General features: G+C 39.3%; 1 protein-coding gene across 1 annotated transcript in view; it reads right to left on the minus strand.

Moving 5' to 3' along the window:
• The window catches only part of DCAF1 (DDB1 and CUL4 associated factor 1), a 47,207-nt gene extending 31,771 nt beyond the window's left edge, over positions 1 to 15,436 (minus strand). Inside the window, exons 1-6 of the mRNA XM_034440065.3 lie at positions 15,191 to 15,436; positions 6,662 to 6,779; positions 4,770 to 4,846; positions 2,820 to 2,893; positions 1,735 to 1,848; positions 173 to 310 (exon numbers count right to left, since the gene is read on the minus strand). Coding sequence (XP_034295956.1) covers positions 173 to 310; positions 1,735 to 1,848; positions 2,820 to 2,893; positions 4,770 to 4,846; positions 6,662 to 6,771 — 513 coding nt within the window. The 5' untranslated portion in view covers positions 6,772 to 6,779; positions 15,191 to 15,436. The remainder of the gene's footprint in view (positions 1 to 172; positions 311 to 1,734; positions 1,849 to 2,819; positions 2,894 to 4,769; positions 4,847 to 6,661; positions 6,780 to 15,190) is intronic.
• Between the last annotated feature and the right edge of the window lie 2,152 nt (positions 15,437 to 17,588).

Consider the following 17,588-nt stretch of genomic DNA (forward strand, 5'->3'; position numbering starts at 1 on the left):
AGAAGGACATTTCTAAAATTTGCTGTAGAATAAGTAACATGCAACCATTGCTGCAGTTTTTCTACATTCATTGTGATAATGCTCCAGGGGCTAAATAAAAGCTTAGGGGTTTCTGCTCCAATCACACTGTTCAATACTTGTCTACAATATGTTATGGATATTTCCTGTTTACCAGTTGGGAATTCTCATCTCTATAGTTGGCAGCAATATCTTGATTCTCCATGGCACCTCCAAGCAATCCAGTTGCGAATGTCCTTAAAGGCTGATCAGCTTCTCGTGCCCACTTGAAGAGATTCTCAACAATGCCTTCCTAGAATAAAGGGGACGGGACAGGACAAGAGTGGTATATTTAGGCAACTTAAATTCTTCACAGCTTACATTGCAATACGACATCTACACACATATAAATCTCATAACCTATACTGGGCTTTGTTCCAAAAAGAAACTTTTCAGATTAAAAAAGCAGATGAAGTTGTCGATACGATCAACATTTAAAGTAATAAATGCATATCCAGAATGATTTTTTAAGCTATAGTTTTCTTTGATTTTTTTCGCAGTAAGACTTTCTACTAAGAAAGGACAAGCACTTGTTAAACTGGACAGCAACATAATTTTTCATCAAAATTGCTGCAGTCAAGCATGAAGAAATTTCTGGCTATACACAGGAGTTTTTATATAGTTCTTCTGCACACTGGCATGTAATTCAGAAACTCAGTGCAAAAATAATTCAATTCTGGCTACCAACTGTATCAGGGACTGTGTGGTCATGGAAATTTACAGATCACACAAAAGGCACACTGAATGCATTCAGATGCCAGGTAAAGCCAAAAATCCTTGGTCATAATATCAACTGCGATGTGGATTGTCAGTATGGTAAGCCACTATAACCCATTCATTCCTACCTGTTCCTCCCTTCATGAAAACAAACAAATAAAAAAAGGAATGCTTAGCATATTGTAGTCTGATTGCAGCCATTCCATAACTGCTGTAAAGCAACTGAAACACTAATCCTAGCAACTCTTGGTATATCAATCAATTAAAAAAACACCTTTCTATGTCTGCAAACTTCCAAGTCTCAGAGAATATAAGAAATATTTAAACTATTTTATATGTATGAATTTAAATGTATATAAATATGAACATAAATAAGAAAGTATTATTTTTATTATTTATTTATTTGGTTTATTTATTAACAGCCTACCTCCCTCAGAGAGGGGGCTCTGGGCAGTTTATATCTCTCTACAGTGTGTGTGTGTGTGTGTGTGTGTGTGTGTGTGTGTGTGTGTGTATGGAATGAGGGCAACTGTTGTGGGGCTGTGTGTGTGTGTGTGTGTGTGTGTGTGTGTGTGTGTGTGTGTGTGTGTATGGAATGAGGGCAACTGTTGTGGGGCGTCCCAAGGGAATATTTAAGGTGCAGGCTATTTATTTTATTGTTTTTACTGTTTTATGAGTATTTTATAGATATTGGTTTTATTGTTGCTGTAAGCTGCCCAGAATTACTTAAGAAGGATGGCCATAAAAATCTTTTAAGTAAATGAACAAAATTTTAGCCTTCAAAATAAAGGTAGCTATCATCTGGAGTCAATTAATTGGTATACTGTCTGACTGTGGCAGAAGCAACGTTTTCAGCCACCTGGAATTCATTCTTCTTACCAGCCTCCCAAAACTGTCAAAGCAGAGTCTACTAAGATCTGCACCATGTTGCTTCTAAGTCTATCTTCCTATCTCCCATACCTTCTCCTGAAAGACAACAGCAGTTTCCAGCCCAGGCATAATGTCCAATAGGAGTCGGCAGGCAGCTGTGTTCAGTGGAGGTTCTCTGCTTGTCATGACGTAAGCATTTACCAACTAAAAGAAGAAGAAAAATTTTGGGGTTATTTCTGAAAGAAAAAAAAAATACATGTCAGATCTGAATGCCTTTCTACTTATGGGAAGAATGCCAGTCCAGCAGAGACTGCATTTGAAGAAGGGAGGGAGGGAGAACCTGAATTGAATTTCTCCTACAATGCTTACTCATAGGATCACTGACTCTCTGGAGTCAATAAGTTTCAGGACAAGATATGCTGGGGAAAAGCTAAATTTGCAAAAATCAGTTTTATTCCACAAGCCAAGAACCACCCACAGAAAAAAAAAGTTTTCAAATCTATATTATGCTTTATTACTATTATCAATTTTTTAAAAGTGGAATTGTTTAGGTTCTTCCATTCGCATTGTAAAAGGATTGATAGCTTTAAATTACATAGAAACAAAAGATTACAAAGCAATTCTAAGAGCATTTACTTAAAATTTAAGTACACTTAATTCAACTGTGCTACTTCTGCACAGGGTTCTGCTGCACATATTACATCTTGAAGTATAGTAAGTAGCCTAACCAGGCATTTGAATTCTTCAATACATTAGTCTTTATCAGTTTTTGCAAAATATAAGGTTCAAAATTAGAGCTTAAATCCACTTCTCATTGTACATAAATTCTTTCAGTTTACTGGAATCTACTTCAATTTCAATAAACACCTTGAATTTGTAACTTTCTGGAAAATATAGAAGGCGGCAAAGGGCCCTTTGGTAGACAGAGAGAAGACAGACAGAGTTAATAAAGAAAAGACTCTTTTTATACTGCTTGCATCATGATTTGACTAAATGAGACTTAGGCAAATTTTATATTAAGTTTTGGAAATTACCTTCTTCTTTCAACAGAGAATGAATCTAAAACAAAATGAACCCCTTAGCACATCTTTTGCACCTTGGCAAAAAAAATTAAGTAACACTAGCTACCAGTTGCCAAGTAGATATCTATACATAAATTCAAAGGGCAAACCCACTGCATTCATGAAATCATCATTCTTGAAAAGAATCCTCAGCAAGTGTCCAAGCATACATTTTGGGTCTGCTCGACCTGTAAAACAAACAGACAACAGTATCAATTAATAGACCGCACACTCACTAGCAAACCTAAGTAGAAACAATGCAAAGAAAACAAAACAAACATGTAAAACAATACCTTAGCTAACTGAAGTTAAGTATGATTAATTGAATATCCTGGCAATTCAAAAATTTCCACCCACAAATCAATGGAAGAGAAATATTGGCACTGAATTTAAGTAAAAAAATTATATCGACAAATTTATGTAAAATTATATTTTAATTTAAAAACCTATTTGGTTGACTAAAACAAGCCTTCTAATCTAAACTGTTGCCCAATAATTCTTAAGTAGTTTGTTTTAATGAAATGGTTTGCAGTAGTGGCAAATATCTGTAGCTCGGGTGTAACGATGAGAATGGAGGTTCGTTCTCCGAGCTTGTGGGTTTGTTTCCGAACATTTTCTTACCAGGCTAGGTAACATCTTTAGCGGAATCTAGGGAATGTCAGGGCTGGTGTTCTTCTGTTTATAAGGGTTTTGTGTGGTCAATAGGCCTTGTGATAGGAAGGTCACATCAGGTGAAGGTCTTGTGAGGGCTTGTGACTTTATTGAAGCCTGGCACTCCACAAGTAATTCCATCAACAGACACACTGACCTACAACCAGCCTACGAACACCTGAGAATTCAAATCAACCGCACAACCAAACACCGATAGCACCAGCATTCAACCAGCCCACAACCCCAACCAGCACTTCACCTCCCAATGACCCTCACCTGATGTGACTTCCCCATCACAAGACCTACTGACCACACCAAGCCCTCATAAGCAGAACAACACCAACACTGACATCCCCTAAATTACACTGAAGATGTTAACTAGCCTGGTAACGAAATGTTTGGAAACCAACCCACAAGTTTGGAGAACGAACCTCCACTCTCACACCTATGGTTATTCAACATTTATAACACACATAAGAACCTCTTAGAAGTTTTACTAAATAACATTTGATATGTGTGCACAAGTTATTTTTTGGTAGGTGAAAAAATTAAAATACAGTTGTACAATCACAGTCTATATCTTAAGTTATAGAAAAGCACATTAATTAGTTGAAAAATCATCTTCCGTTTGTTTTGTAAAAGCAAGTCTTTCACTTTTTTTGTTCCAGGCCTCCCATAAAATATTTAAAATTAGTTCCATGTATTCTTAATTTGTTTAAAGATATATCTCTGGAATATTTTAAGAAGCAAGGAGAATTACAGAAACTCCAAAAAGCACTTTAGTTGCATGCTGTTGTTAACATAATTATGTTGATTTAGTGAAATGACCCACAATGAGACCAGACTATTTGAGGAGGGACTCCATTCCCCTGCGGGTATCAAAGTCAATGGGGAAGCTGACAGAAGAGGTCGCAAATCACAAGATGTCTTGCTTAATGAACAGTGATTCACTTAATGTCTACAGCAAAACAAAGGTTATAAAATCAGGTGTGGTCATGTAATGCTTAATGACCGCACCACTTAATAATACATTTTCCAGTCTTAATTGTGGTTGCAAGTTGAGGACTATCTGTATGACTCATGGCTTGATGTCTTAATGTGGTGTCCAAGTAGTATCAGTTAATTTATATGGATTGTTTAAAGGCAGTAAGTCATAATTTTACTTTTTTTTTTTTTTTGCCTTAGTCTCTGCAACTGTGGTTGAGAACATATAAAATGGGTTTATGTATGGTTTTCTTTCTTAGCCCCCTTTTTTTAAAAAAAAAAAACTCTACCAATCATCTAGTTAATTCAGAGACATACAAAAGAGAAGCACTGTGATACTTTGCTCCTTGGTAGAATTCTGATTGGCTCAGAAAAAATATGGCTTAAGGTGGTATATAAAAATAGATAAATGCTTTCTTCTCAGTTTACCGGGATGCCTATCATCAAATGGATCTGGATCTCGTTTGCGATACTCTTCTGTCTCCTTTTCAATCAACTCTGACATTCTAGAAACAGAAAAAAACATAAGCAATTTGTATTTCTAATATTTGAATTGTTAAAATTAGACAACCATGATTAATCAAGATTCTAATTGAAATGACCATTTGAAGTTACGATGGTGCTGAACAGAGAGGTCTTATTCCGTGTAGTTATGGCCACTGTGACATTCCCACGGTCATATGATTTGAGCTCTTGGCAAATGGTTCACAATTAGAGCCTCCCAGAGTTGCTTGATGGCAAGATGAGTGGCATACAAATTTCATTAATTACTTATTACAGTTGCAGTGCATTACAGTCACATGACTGCAATTTGAGACTTTCACTTCCATCTTCTGACAAGCAGAGTCAAAAAGGAAGTCAATAGGTCCTAAAGGGCAAACATGTGACTGCAGGATATTGCAAATGTGCAGGATTCACTTAACAATGGCAACTGTGACTGCCATAGCTGCTATTGTAAGCTAAGATGGTCAAGTGACATTCAACTTTATGATCATATCATTCAGGGATGGAGTTGCCGGTCCCAATTACCATAGTTAAGTGACCACTATCTGTATTTAACAACATTTCAGCAAAAAGAGGAGACAAGCACTAAAGGTAAAGGTTCCCCTCGCACATATGTGCTAGTCCTTCCGACTCTAGGGGGTGGTGCTCATCTCCATTTCAAAGCCAAAGAGCCAGCGCTGTCCGAAGACGTCTCCGTGGTCATGTGGCCGGCATGACTAAACACCAAAGGCGCATGGAACGCTGTTACCTTCCCATCAAAGGTGGTCCCTATTTTTCTACTTGCATTTTTTACATGCTTTCGAACTGCTAGATAAGCAGAAGCTGGGACAAGTAACGGGAGCTCACCCCATTACGCAGCACTAGGGCTTCAAACCACTGAACTGCCGAACTTTCGATCGACAAGATCAGCGTCTTAGCCACTGAGCCACCGCATCCCAGTACATTAAAAATACACTATCTGTATTTAACAAAATTTCAGCAAAGAGGAGGGAAGTACTACCCTCTCTAATTAATTAATCTATCTAAAAACATGCTTGAATTGTCCATGATCTACATAATTTCTCTACATTGTTAAGAGTTTAATAATGTCATCTTTGCTACTTATGGGACTGCTAAGATAGGAACTGTGAGGCTTTGAGGCAATTCTCAAGCCAAAGACAGTCATTATGTAAACATACAATAAACGTACAGCTTCACAACTTCCAAATACTACCCTACATCTTCATTAATTTGGAAAAGTGGAAGGAAGAAGCCACTCATTTAAATCCTAAGGCTATAAGAGAATTTACATCTTCTAACTGCAGTGGGTAATCAACTCATCAGTATGGCTTTATTCTTGTTTATGACACAATTTGTTACTCAAACAAGCTGAGTGTGAGTCTTCTGCTGCATAATCAAAGAGATAATTTTAGCTATGAAGTGTAAAAAATCTGGTATTTACTGCCAAATCTTGGACAGGGGAGCTTGATAGCAAATGTTAACAGGAAAACTAGTCCATTGCTTTTCTGTTATTTTCTGTTACTTTCACACTGCTCAAAGCTTGTGTATTAGGTTATAATATGCAAATCATTTGGTAGGGCTGTTTCACGACTTCCTGAGGTCTTCAGACCATGTAATTTCCATGCTCAGAAGATACTTCTACATAATCAGCAAATCTACCTGCCTTATCAAATGATGTGCACAAGCTTAGTAAACAGAATGTAAAAACTAAATTATATAAACGTTTATTTACCTGTGACTAAGCCCTACTGAGATTTGCTTCGGAATGGTGTCATTTCTATAACGTATTCCATATAATTATACTTGATCACACCTACCGGGTAAGAATAGGAACCATGTCTTGTCCACTGCCATGATCTTTCTCCCATTGCTCTAGCAAAGCAGTGAGCTCAGCCTTGGAATCTACAAGCTCAGAACATGACGTCATGACTCACTCTAAACAAGAGAGAGAAGCAATTCAGACGAGATGAAAACATCCTCAATTCTTATTGCATTCGTTTTCACAAAAAACATTAGATCTCAAAAGCCACCTACTTTTTATAAAAGCGATTGAAAATGGGGAAGTTAAGACATAATTTTAAAAATATCTTTGTATGCACTCATCACAAAGCTCTTCGCATATTTATGTTTTTAAAGCAGTATTCTCTTCTATAATAAGCAGTTGACACCATATGCCAATATTTCCAAATTAGGTGCCACTCAAGATGGAACCAAGACAATAACTGTATTTAATTTTATTTACATTAACTAAAATAAAAAGCAGCTAATATGATTACCCTCCACTCACATTTGTAATCAGTTCCTTTTCTCCCATATTAAAATTTACAACTAATTACAACTTTCAGGAGTTAGGGTCATGATTTCTAATCTTAAAGTGTCAGATTATAGAATTTTGGTTTATAAACTACACTGGCTTTCATTCCATCAGGTTCAAAAGCAAAGAGTTAATTGCTCTTTTTAATCTTTTCAATCTAACCCCAACCCTCAATTCTCTCAGAACAAAAGATTTAAGAAATTTCATCCACAGGACATGAATGAAGTTAAGTGAAGTCAGCCCACAGTAAGTTATCTGGACCAAGGAAAACATTCTTCCTCTAGAGCATAAACATTTTGCCCAACACAGGAAGGGTAAACTGGACAAAGAGATAAGTAACATATTAGAGCACCTGCTAATTAGGAAAACATTTTTCCTCTGGCACATAAATATTTTGCCCAACACAGGAAGGGTAAACTGGACAAAGAGATAGTAACACATTAAGCACCTGCTAATTTGGACAGATAGGTAAGGATGGCTCTATCTTTGTGAACGTTTTATTTTTGAAAAAAGTATTTCAACAGAAAGGCACCAGGAACAAACGTATCACATCAGGATTCAAAAATTTTCTCAACTCCATCAGATGAAAAAGTAGGTTTAAGGTTTAATGGATTAAATAAATCTATACTCCACATAGTTAAATATTATCCATGCAACCAAATAAAGGAAGTTGTAAACATAAGAGTAATTAATTTATGACCACCCTCTGTTTTGATTGGCAAAGCTAAAAAAAAATCTAATAGAGAGATCCAAGTCAGACCTTTTGTTTGGGGTTGAAAATCACATTTAGTTGGATGAAAGCCAGTGTTAAGTATGATGAGCTGCATCCCAGCTTTTAGTTCCCAAAAGCTCCATCCACAACATCCAAAGCCATGTAAGAACTCAGTCCTTCCTTTTCTGGACAAGTTGGCAGTGGAATCAAATTCTGGCAGGGCTCGTTTTAAGTATATAAGGGAATAAAGAATTGAATAAAGAATCCATTCAATACCAAACTGTCAGCTAGCACTCAGCACTACTCAGGAGTAGCTTTTTTTTCATTAGGAAGGCTCCAATAAATTAATGTATCATTTTAGGAGACTGTGACACCACAACATCTGAGAATCCTAACCTAACCCATCATGCTTCCACAGTGGTTTAACCAGATGACACTGGAAAGCCCTCAAGTAACAGATAGCCTTTCCTAACAACTGCTACTGAGACATAAATTGCCTCTGATATTGAAATTAACATACATCCACTACATCTTTTGACAGCTTTAGCCTTCCCAAAAGCCTGCAATCTCCTTCAAAAGGATCCAGGTTGGTAACTATTTTTTTCATCAACCACATATTTCTAGGTAGAAAAGAATGGTGATGAATAACTTGGCAAGAGATCTGACGAAACATAATAAAGTAGCAGTAAGAACATACAACCCAAGGCTCAGAAATATATGATGTGTCACAAGGAAATAGAGGGAATTTTAACTTATAAGATTTGATCACTGGAATAACATAAACATTTAATGAGTCATCTTATTGTTTCTTCTAAAAATATCCATACACATACATCATTTTAAAAATATACTTGTAAAGGGGTTCACTTAAATGGCAAACAAGGAATTTCTCACCCATATGGTTGTATGTGTTTTCCTCAGTCTTGGGTCCTCTACCAGAGCCTGAGAGTTTGAGGGTCCTGCATGATATCTTAACTATTCTTAGCACTGAACTCTTTTAGACAGAGAAATCTAATGTTGTTTCTGGGATCTGTTGGAGCCACAGCATCCAGTGGGTGGTAGGACCACTTTGGCCTTTACTATCCACAGCCTATCCAGCTTATCCTTCTACCTGATGTTGCTGTCATTTGGTACCACTACACCTATCATCAATGTCATCTTCTGATCTTTGTCTACTACCATGATGTCTGGTTGCCTGGCCAACGCCTGCTTGTCTATCTGGATTTGAAAGTCCGATGTGGAATCTCCCATCTGGACTTGAGAGGATCTAGCCCATACGCTGTGCAGATGCTCCTGTACACAGTGCCAACTACTTGGTTGTGCTGTTTAGTGTGTGCTGTTCTTGCCTGCATCTCGGAGTCTATCTTTGAGGCCCCTCTGATTAATCTGCACCACAGGTCCTGCCTAGTGTGGTAGACCTTTGCTTCTATGGATCTTCTATGGAACACAAGCCTATTCTTGTGTTGCTGTGATCAGTGTCTTTTAGTCCAGCCCTTCCAGCCACTGGTAGAATTTTCCAGTGTCAACCAGCTCAGGTATCTGTCAATGGTACATACTATGTAGGGTCAGTTTATTTATTTATTGTTTATTTATTGGTTCGATTTATATGCCGCCCTTCTCCAGAGACTCAGGACAGCTTACAATGCGTTAAGCAATAGCCTTCATACTTTTCTATATATCTGCTTAGTAGGGCTTTCGGCCCTCCCTAAGCAGTGTTCTTTTTTATACAAAGCCAGCTTATTGCCCCCACAATCCGGGTCCTCATTTTACCTACCACGAAAGGATGGAAGGCTGAGTCAACTTTGAGCCTGGTGAGATTTGAACTTGCAGTAATTGCAGGCAGCTAGTGCTACTTAACAGCACTTTAATCACTTTAGCACCAACCACCAAGTTGATTTTTGGCTGGCCCCGCCCATCCCTCCCCTCCCAGGAGTCCCATTTTGGAATGCCAGGTAAGTACAGGGCTTGTGTGGAGGCTCTGGAAAGGCGTTTTCGGCCTCCAGAGGGCCTCGGGGGGGGGGAGGCCATTTTTGCCCTCCCCAGCCTCCAGGAAAGCTTCTGGAACCTAGGGAGGGCAAAAAATGGACCTAACGGGCCCACCGGAAGTAGGAAAACGAGCCATTTCTGGCCTCCAGGGGGGTGCGGGAGGCCATTTTCGCCCTCTGGAGGCTTCAGATAGGCCTGCTAGGCCCAAAACGGGGCAGGGGGTCATGTGCACATGCAGGGGGGAGTGCAGGGGTCGCATGTGCAGGGGGGCACTGAATTATGGGTGTGGGCACATGCGCATGCGACCCCCCGCTTTTGGCACCCGATGGCAAAAAAGTTAGCCATCACTGATATAAGCCATACTTGATAGTCACTTGTGTGAACTGTCTCGAGTTGACTTCTAATGTTGTCTTTTATAGTCCTACTGAATTCTTGTGAAAGGTCCTTAGTGTCTGTTGACTTTGTACAGCACCATTCACAGATCCATATGTGTGGCATCGAGTCATAGGCTTTCCAGTAATCAATACAGGCAGTGTTCAGATTGATCTGTCTTGAGTGACTACCTATAAACAACTGGAGTTTTGAGCCTCTGATGTTGTTCTCAATGTGTGCGCATGCACACACAATGATCTAATTAATGAATCTTGTTGTAAACTATAATAACTATTTGCCTTTGATCTCTACGAAAGGATCCTTTGCTTCTCCAACTAAGTGTCATTTTCTTTCCAAGAACATGATTGATTATCCCTTGTTTCCAACACATATCAGATTTTGAAGGGAGGAAGTAAATCCAATTACTACATATTAGTCCATAGATATAATAATTTTGGTTAAATTATTTAATTGTTTATACTGTATGTAATTAAAGTATCTGATATAGCTGAAAAGGTACACAATGCAAATTATTTTTAAACGTAACTCTTCCAAAAATCTTAACAAGAACAAAGTTTCAAATGTACTGTACAACAAAATTATCACACACCCATAAATACAAATATAAATATAAAAATAAAACCTGAACAGGTAGTCCTTGAGTAACAGCAGTTCGTTTAGTGACTGTTCAAAGTTACCACAACACTGAAAAAAGTGACTTATGACTGTTTTTCACACTTACAACTGTTGTAGCATCCCCAAGGTCATGTGATCAAAATTCAGATGTTTGCTAAATCGGTTCATATTTATGATGATTGGTTTCCCAGGGTCATGTGATCACCTTTTGCGACCTTTTGACAAGCAAAGTCAATGGAGAAGGCAGAGTCACTTAACAACTATGTTACTAACTTAACAACTGCAATGATTCATTTAACTGTGGCAGAATAGGTCGTAAAATGGGGCAAAACTCACTTAAATGTCTGGCTTAGCAACATAAATTTTGGGCTCAATTATGGTCATAAGTCAAGGACTACCTGTATAACACAATGTTTTGACCAACGTATCACATAGCTAGCAGGCTTTATTTGTACATTCTCTTATCCAATACATCTGCGAGTATAAAATGCAGTAAAGTATCACAAGTTGTTATTCATTGCTAGAGAAGAAAATCTAGCAAGGTACTTAACACTAATGAATAGTATTTCGAAAAAAATATTGCTACAATAGCAAAGCACTGCACCAAACTGAAGAAGGCTCCACTTATGTGACCTAACAAGAGGAAATTGCAAATCACTGATACTCAAATTGTATTATTTCAAGCATTCAATTCAATTCATTTTGCTCAAAAGAATTTTTCCAATCAAGGACACTGTAGTGAAATGTGTACACTAATAACTGAAAGTAAATATTTGCATCTGAAGATGGTCCAAACAATCACAGTTCAGTATCAACCCAGTGGTCAGGAACCCCTAACATAACCATGGATTCTTCAACCCTTATTATAACATTTCCTGTATATAATCATAAACATTTAGCTAATGTCACAGGATGCGTGTGATAGGAAGGTAATACAAATACATTCCATTTTGCGACATTCTACTATAGACAAAAGATTCAACTTAGAACTAATCATACAAATGAAAGCAACACTGGGTTTCAATACTTCTCACTGAAGACCAAAGTACTGTATATTGAATACCGAAGAAAGTGACCTGCATTCCCTATGACTTTTTTTTCTTTTTTAACTTAGGGTAAATCAGACTATCAGTAAGGGAATAAACACCTAATGGATAGTCATTAGAAGGCAGAAGTGGAAAATAAGACAGACCTAAATGAGTTGACTGTCCAGTCAAAGAGTTTAGCAGCAAGTGTCACTACAATGCCCTACAGTACTTCAAATCTCTGTAAATCTACTTATTCAAAATCTGCACTTTCCCTCCAGGGAATGGTTGGGTGGTAATAAGTTGACAAAAAAAACAACAACAGAAAGACAGAAAAGCCAATGGAAAAAGGTTGTAGGATAAATGGAAAGAGTTTGCGATAAATTTGACCCACAAGATATTTATCATCATTTCCTTCTATGCTATTTTCTCAATTCCCCAATTGCATTTTCACACAAAGCTATTGATTCTATGAAAAAGATAGTGTAAATGGTACAAATTTGTTTCTTTTTCTCTATAAAGAACTGGCTTTAGAGGACAAATTTAATTGGGGCAAGAAAGGGAAGAGAGGTGGAAAGAGAGGAAGATAAAAGCTCATTTCCATACACTACTATTATAGATGTATGACTGAAGGTGCCATTTAGTCAACCAGGGAAAACAAAATTTAAAAACTCTTAACACCATTTGACACAGCTACCACTGATAAACTAGGTGTAAGGGCGTTATAAATTTTTTTTTTAAAATGCATCTCTCTCAAACATTAAGTACTTAATATTACCAAGTTGATAGGGATTGTTGCAACTGTTTTCAATAGTTCTCCATGAACTACAAGGATGAAGAAAAAGGAGGGCAATCCCAGATACAGAACCACCAGCATCAGCAGCAGTGTAAAGCTGTCATTTAGACAAAAATTCTGGCCAAAACCAGCATAATTTTCTTCTGGATAACAGAATTACTCTTATTCATTTCTACAGAACAGGAAGGCAAATAAACCTATGAATACAGAATCGGAAGAAGCTAAATCAATCAATTGAGTAGTTTAACCTCCAGCAAAAGAGGTGCTAAGGGCTGCAATGCATTCCAGGACCTCAGCAATCTTGGCAGTAGTTTATTTGATTTTTTCCCCACCTTTATCATTGTTATAAATAACTCAAGGCAGTGAACATACCTAAATACTCCTTCCTCCTCCTATCTTCCCCTCAACAACAATCCTGTGAGGTAGGCTGGGCTGAGAGAGAGTGACTGATCCAAAGTCACCAGCTGGCTTTCATGCCTAAAGTGGAACTAGAACTCAGAATTCCCTGGTTTCTAGGCCAACAGTTTAATCCTTACTTCTCCATACCCACTAATTTGGTCCATGATATTGAAAGCATACAAGAAATAAACCATTCTGTTTCTAGGAAGAGCCTATTATCACAGACTAGGGCCATGATGATGAACCTATAGCACAAGTGTGCCATCTCTCTGGGCACACGATCCGGGTTCCAGCGGACTGGTCAGCTGGTCTTCACACACACGGGAGCACCAGAAAAGCAGCCGCCCGGTGCCCATGCATGCGCCGGGAAGATGATCTTCTTGTTTCTAGCATGCGCATGTATACAGGTCAGGTGGTCTTCGCATGTCCATATGTGCCAGAAAATGGAAGACCAGGTGGCCGGTGCACATGCACACGGCGGAAACCGGAAGATCATCTTCTTGGTGCGCACATGTGTCCCAGGCAGCTGCTCTTGTTTTCCGGCATGCACACATGCACACGCTCCCATTTCGGCACTCGGTGCCAAAAAGGTTCCCCAACACTGGACTAGGGCATGGGGCCATCCCAGTGTCAATTCGTACCATCTAGTAGGGCTGCTTTGAATTCCCCTCCTCATGTACATGTAATATACAGGAGGTGAGGGTTGCAGGTGGCTATTCTTCAGAAAGAAAAATGGATTTTGCATATATGGGGGGGGGGGTTGGTCTATTGTTTTCTTTCAGGATTCAATTTCGATATCAAAAAATTCCTGAAGCTATAGCCTAAGTCAAAATAAGTTCAAGCCAGGGTGGATTTGATTTAAATCGAGTTCATTTAAATCACAATTTAAATCATGATTTAAATCACTAGTAAAAAGGCTTGATTTAAATCAATTCGATTTAAATCATAATTTTTAAAGAGCAACTGTCACCTCTGCTACTCCTTTAACCCACTGTAGACTCACCGATAGTCCCAGTGTTGCAGAATATACAGCCTCATGCTACATAACTAAGCTCCATTTCATGCTGAATAAACTAAATTATTTATGTATCTTAAATAGAAAACTATCTTACGATAGATTTTTACCCCAAAAGTTTTTTATTAAAATAAATTCGATAAAAATCAAAAAAATCTGATTTAAATAAAAAAAATCCGATTTAAATCAAAAAAATCTGATTTTTTTTTAATTTTTTAAAAAAAATCATTGATTTTTATCCACCCTGGTTCAAGCCCAGAAAAAAAAAACAGTGAAGAAAAAAAAACAACCACCAATCCTCTGTCAGCCAAAATCTTTCTAGAGATTTTACAGGAAAGCCACCAAGCAGCACCCTGCTCTCCTAGTCCTCAGGGGCTGACAGCTAAGGGGACCAAAGAAAAGGAAAACGAGAAGGTAAAATACAAAGACAACAACTAAACTGGGTTCCAAAGAGGGAAATAAGCCAGCCCAGCAAGAGAAGGGGGGGGGGAAACAACAACCCTACAGCAGAACCAGCTTTTCAAAGTCTGGTAGCCTTTCCCTTAAGCCTTTCCTCCATTGTAGGGAGGATGATTATCGGGGGGGGGGCGCGAGGGGGGGTAGGTAATCCAAGGTTTCAATGCTTCGGTTTCAACAGAACTATCCTCATTCGGAAACGAAACTCCCTGGTGGGTCAATGGGGCTTCTTCACACGATAAGCACCCATAGTCCCTGCCGTGCATTTCTTCTCCCGCCTCTGCAAAGGGGCACAGAAACTCCTTCTCTTTCTAAACCGATCAGAAGTATAGCAAAAGCAGGAGGAGGAGGAGGAGGAGGAGGAAGCGGGCTAACCACCCGCCTTTTCCCACCCTAATTCAACGCAGCGGAGACGGGCCGGGTCAGCCGCTTCCTCTCCTTCGCCAGCCCGCCTTCCCTCCCCCGTCCCCGTCCCGCGACTGCTGAGGGGCCACCTGGAAACACATGGAAGCGCCGCTCGGCTTTCAGAACAGCCTCGGAGAAGCCCGGCGGGGTCCGCAAAGCGATCCCGGCCTGCCCCTGTCACCGTCCCCGTTTTGCCGGCCTGCTTCTCCCTTCCGCGAGCTCCTACCTACCTGCCCCTTCGCTGAAGTCGCCGCCGCCGCCGCCGCCGCCGCTACCCCCTCGGCCTCCTCCCGGCCCCACGCACCGCGGCCCGGCGCCTGCTAGCACTATGGCGGGCACACACTTTGCTCGTCACCGCGGCAGAGCCTCGTCGCGCTCCCTCCCCCCCCACACCCTCCCAGCCCCACGCGCTCTTCGACCCAGCGCCGGAGACACATTAAGGCGGCGCGCGCACAGGCCCCAGGGAAATGTAGTCCGAGGAGTGCGCCTGCGCGCAACTGGTCGCAATTCATGTTCTTCCCCCCCTTTCCTTCTCCGCAAAGGGCTTTGGGAATCGTAGTCTCTGCTTTCTGAAAAGCGTTTCTTGTTTTCCTCCGCGGGAGGAGGCGCTGGCTTCCTCTAACGCCGCGGGAAAAGCGCGAAATGGCTGTTTTTAGTCAGCCTGCGATCCCCGCGGCTTCGTAGTCGTACGGGAAAGCCTGTTGTTAAAAGTTTTTTCGATGGCATGAGAAATATTTTTTTAAACTACAAGTATAATAGGCTGAAAAGTGTTTACATTCAATAAATCTAAGTTGGATGAGAGCCTCTAGCTGCCTAAAATGAAGCGCAACTTCTCAGTTAGCATGCCGACGATGCATATGGCACGAATTTGCTGCAGACATTGAACTACTTCGACTATATTTGCAATCCTTAATACGCAGAAGCAAAGGTCTTTGATCTCGATTGGACTGACTTCTTGGTAAATAATATGCAGACTTCTATCTTACATCAAAAAAGTAAATTCAGCTCTCCAAAGGCTGCTTATTGAATTTAATTTGGCATTGTGGCAGAAGAACAAAGTAGAGATAGTTCTCGATTTATACTACCACAGCTGAGAGCAGAATTTCTGTTGCTAAGGAAAGTAGCTGTTAATTGAGTCACCCCAATTTTACAACCTTTTTGCCATATCTGAATCACTGCAGTTGTTAAGTGAATCGTGGTTGTTAAGCGAATCTTCCCCCCCCCCATTGATTTTGCTTGTTGGAAACCAATTGGGAAGGTCGCAGATTTGTGATCATGTGACTCTGGGATACTGCAACTGTAAATTGCATAAATCGCAATTCCAAAGTGATTGCAGGGGATGCTGCAACAGCTGTAAGTGCCAGTAACTTTTTTTCAGGGCCATTGTGACTTTGAATAGTCATTAAGCAAACAGTCCTAAGTGAAGGACCACTAGATAAACTCTTGTCTATGCTGCAACATTGTGTTGCAGTTCAATATTACTTCAGGTTCATAACTATTGCAAATAGTTATAGCAGTAACATTGTACTATTATATCTGAAAGTCCTCACACTTCAAAAGAAAGAGGATTCAAAAGGTCTTGCATTCCTCTTATAAAAAGTTACAGTATCGAGTTGTCCAGCATCAATCATTCTCCTAGTCATAGTGGATGTTTTAGCATTACATCACACAATAGGTAGTTTGTTGCTTCCTTTCACATTGTTGCTATACAGTCTAATAATCCCTATCACTTTTTGGCTGGAAAAAAATCCCTTAGTGTTTAGTGATGATTAAGTAGAATTTCTACTCTATGTAGTATTGAGCTGTAATAAAATCTTCCAAGCAGCTATAGCATTGTAAGAAACAAAGACAACATCTTTTAAAACTGAAGTAATATATGAAATTGCTACTGCATCTTCAGATCAAAGATTATATCACTCATGACCCTGGATAAGCCATCATAGCTTCAGGTAATCCTTTCTATCTCTCAGTTTCAGAACCCACTCCCTTCCTTTATCATTACAATCCTGGATTGCTTTAAACATTACATAGCATATTATGTGAAACAAGAATCAAGAAATTACTTATTTGTTTATATATCATAGTATCAAGACATCACTAATTTGTGTCACCACCACCCACCACCCATTTAAGACTGTAACTTCTGTTACCTACAATACCACTATTAACCAGCCTAATGATATGACTACTTTGGGAATAAAAGAATATATTGTTTATTTGTTTGTTTTACAACATTTATATACCACCCCAGTAAATATAGACTTTGATCTATATCATTCACAGAATTAAAACCATAAATTCCTATTACTCATAAAATGTTAATGAGTAACAATAATAATATTAATTACTGCAAAAAAAAAACAACCATTGGTCACTTGGTCATTATCCCATATATATCACATTGCAATAGTCCAGAAGAAGTTATCAAGGCAGGAATTACTGTCATCAGGGTTTCCTGGTCCAAGTAGGATGATAATTGTGATATCAACTGAAAATGGGCAAAGCCCCCCCCCCAGTTTTTACCTACTGCTTGAACAAGGGGGCACTCAAGTCATAGATCACCTCCTTCATGGCCAATATTAGATAGAAAAATATTTTTATGGAGGAGCTGCTGCTCCATCTGGCCAG

Source organism: Pantherophis guttatus, chromosome 2 (genome assembly GCF_059756535.1).
Source record: "Pantherophis guttatus breed Tessera chromosome 2, ASM5975653v1, whole genome shotgun sequence".
Lineage (NCBI taxonomy): Eukaryota > Metazoa > Chordata > Lepidosauria > Squamata > Colubridae > Pantherophis > Pantherophis guttatus.